Here is a 2,597-nt window from a genome sequence, read left to right as displayed (position 1 = left end):
CCAGAAATATTTTCGCCTGACTTTCATTTTCTGGTGCGTCAATTGCTTGCATTTTAGTCATAACTGTATATTCGTATGATTTCGATGAGTCATTTGTTTTTCAAAGTAAGCAGATCGAAGCGTTTGTCTAATTTTCTTGCTTATAAACTATATTGAAGCCTTCAGACAAATATTTTCCAATGCCAAAATACAAAAGAGAAAGGAAAAAAACTTGCTCCAAACATTTTTCCATCGATATGAACCGAAAATACGAAAAAACGGGAAAAAATTGATAGGAAAATATTGGCAAAAAATGGTGATCGGAAAATTTGATTCGGTTGAAAAATGTCTCATTTCCTCTGCTTCTTTGTGAAAAATAAGAAAAAATAGGTCAACCAATTTAGCTGACGCACCCGATAATTTCATTGGGGTGATGAAATACAAGCTGAATTTCATTGGTTTCGTCGGCCATGATTGCATGGACTTTGTTCGACCTTATTCTCGCAATAAGCTGTGATTTTATGCATATGTGCGAATTGGATTGAAAAGAATATTGATTTATTCGATTTACTTACGTTTTATTTTTATTTGATCACTTTTCACAATTCAATTTGGAATTATATTTATTTAACAAGTTTTTCTTCAGAGACGCAGAGATCTGTTCACTTCGAATAGTACACAATGTATGTTTCAGAACGACGCATTCACTTGTATTTTATTATACATCCACAGTCGATTCTATTGTCGACCTTATCGCTCAACGAAAAACCCAGATGAGTGTGCAGGGCAGAAAGGGACAACGATACGAACATGACGTTTCACTTTGGACCGAAAGTCATTTTGAACGTTTCCTATATTTAGTACGAATGATGAAATTGTTATTGCCATTTCGCCAAAAGAAAATATCAATAAAGTGATCTGAGAAAATATTTTACTCCGCATATGAATAATTCAAAATGCTGGCCAAAAATTCAGTTTCAAAATTACATTGATACATGTAATTAATTCCAAAAAAAGCTAAAGAGTTGGTTGCATCAAGCGGATAAAATTGCTGCGTACTTTGTGAATTCATGCAGCCAATATCCAAACATTAGTACCATTGTTACATCGATTTTTAGTACGAAATACAACACGAATGACATTTCAACCAAAATTGTTTATATGTGTCATTGCGGCTTGACTATTTGCTTCACCGTCGAAACACAATCACTCTAATAGTCGATTTAAGTTATATTCCAAAAATTGATTTGATTTAAAAATCTTAAATATCATCAGATTGAACTGAATTTTGTTCTATTTCATAAGCTGTAAAGGTATGAAAAAAGAGCGTATTTAATATATTCAGAGAAAATGAACGCTGCAGTATTTTTGCTTTGTCACACTCAACCAACTTAACCTCAAAAACATTTCTGTGGCTATTTCCAACTAGTTTATAAATAATACTCCAAGTTATTGACTTTGTATCGTAAACGATTTATTCGGAAAAATTTGCTATTGGTTTCAGATGTTTCTTACTCGTTCGGAATACGATCGTGGTGTCAACACATTTTCACCAGAAGGGCGTCTATTCCAAGTCGAATATGCCATAGAGGCAATCAAATTGGGATCAACAGCGATCGGCATTCGCACGCCTGAAGGAGTCGTTATGGCTGTAGAGAAGCGAATCACATCTCCACTCATGGAACCATCAACGGTTGAGAAAATCGTCGAAGTAGATCGGCACATCGGGTGTGCAACATCAGGATTGATGGCTGACGCAAGGTACACATGCAAATGCTCACATTTATCGATAGAAAATGGAATTTTCACATTTATTTCAATTTTTAATTTCAGAACATTGATTGATCGTGCCCGTGTTGAATGCCAGAATCATTGGTTCGTCTATAACGAACGTATGTCGGTCGAGTCATGCGCCCAAGCAGTATCAACCTTAGCCATTCAATTTGGTGACAGTGCCGATGGTGGTTCAGCCATGAGTCGGCCGTTTGGTGTGGCTATTCTATTCGCTGGCGTTGAAAATCGCTGGCGATCCGCAGCTTTGACACATAGATCCATCGGGAACATATATTCGCTATGAAAATTTTAAATTCTTTCTCGCTTTCTATAGGACGATTGTATATTTGTCGATGATTTATGCTCTGGGCACCGTGGTGCTAACACTAGGAGCCGTGCCCACATTAAATCTTCCTACAAATCAAGTGACTGTGCTGGGTTTGCTGTTAATTGCCATGAGCACGGGTGGTACAAAACCGAATGTGTCGGCATTTGGTGGTGATCAATTCAAATTGCAAGAGCAAGCGAAGCATTTAGCCACCTTCTTCTCGTTAATAACGAGTCGTTATTCTATCTGTCAATCAATTTTGGATCCATGATTTCGACATTATTGACGCCGATATTGCGTGAGAACTTGCACTGCTTTGGCGAGCTCAGCTGCTATTCGCTCGCATTCGGCGTGCCGGGAGCATTGATGGTCATTTCGATTCGTAAGTTTGCTTCACTTTCATTTCCCGAACACGCACGAACGTTTCGAAAGTAATTTTAATGAAATTCTTCATTTGTTCTATTTATCCGCACAGTAATTTATGTGATTGGCAAGCCGTTTTATGTGCTGATCCCGC

General features: G+C 37.4%; 1 protein-coding gene across 1 annotated transcript; it reads left to right on the top strand.

Annotated features, from left to right (window-relative positions):
- Positions 1–880: 880 nt before the first annotated feature.
- LOC129572663 (proteasome subunit alpha type-5-like) lies at positions 881–2,597 on the top strand. The gene is made up of 3 exons (XM_055452674.1): positions 881–1,292; positions 1,484–1,740; positions 1,813–2,597. Exons 2-3 carry the CDS (start codon positions 1,484–1,486, stop codon positions 2,054–2,056), a joined length of 501 nt encoding a protein of 166 aa, XP_055308649.1. The 5' UTR covers positions 881–1,292; the 3' UTR covers positions 2,057–2,597.

The sequence above is a fragment of the Sitodiplosis mosellana genome, unplaced genomic scaffold (assembly GCF_009176505.1).
Source record: "Sitodiplosis mosellana isolate CC-2019 unplaced genomic scaffold, AAFC_SMos_1.0 Smas_scaffold_5360, whole genome shotgun sequence".
Classification (NCBI taxonomy): Eukaryota; Metazoa; Arthropoda; class Insecta; order Diptera; family Cecidomyiidae; genus Sitodiplosis; species Sitodiplosis mosellana.
The sequence above is the reverse complement of the archived record's forward strand: the minus strand, read 5'-3'. Positions and strand labels throughout refer to the sequence as shown.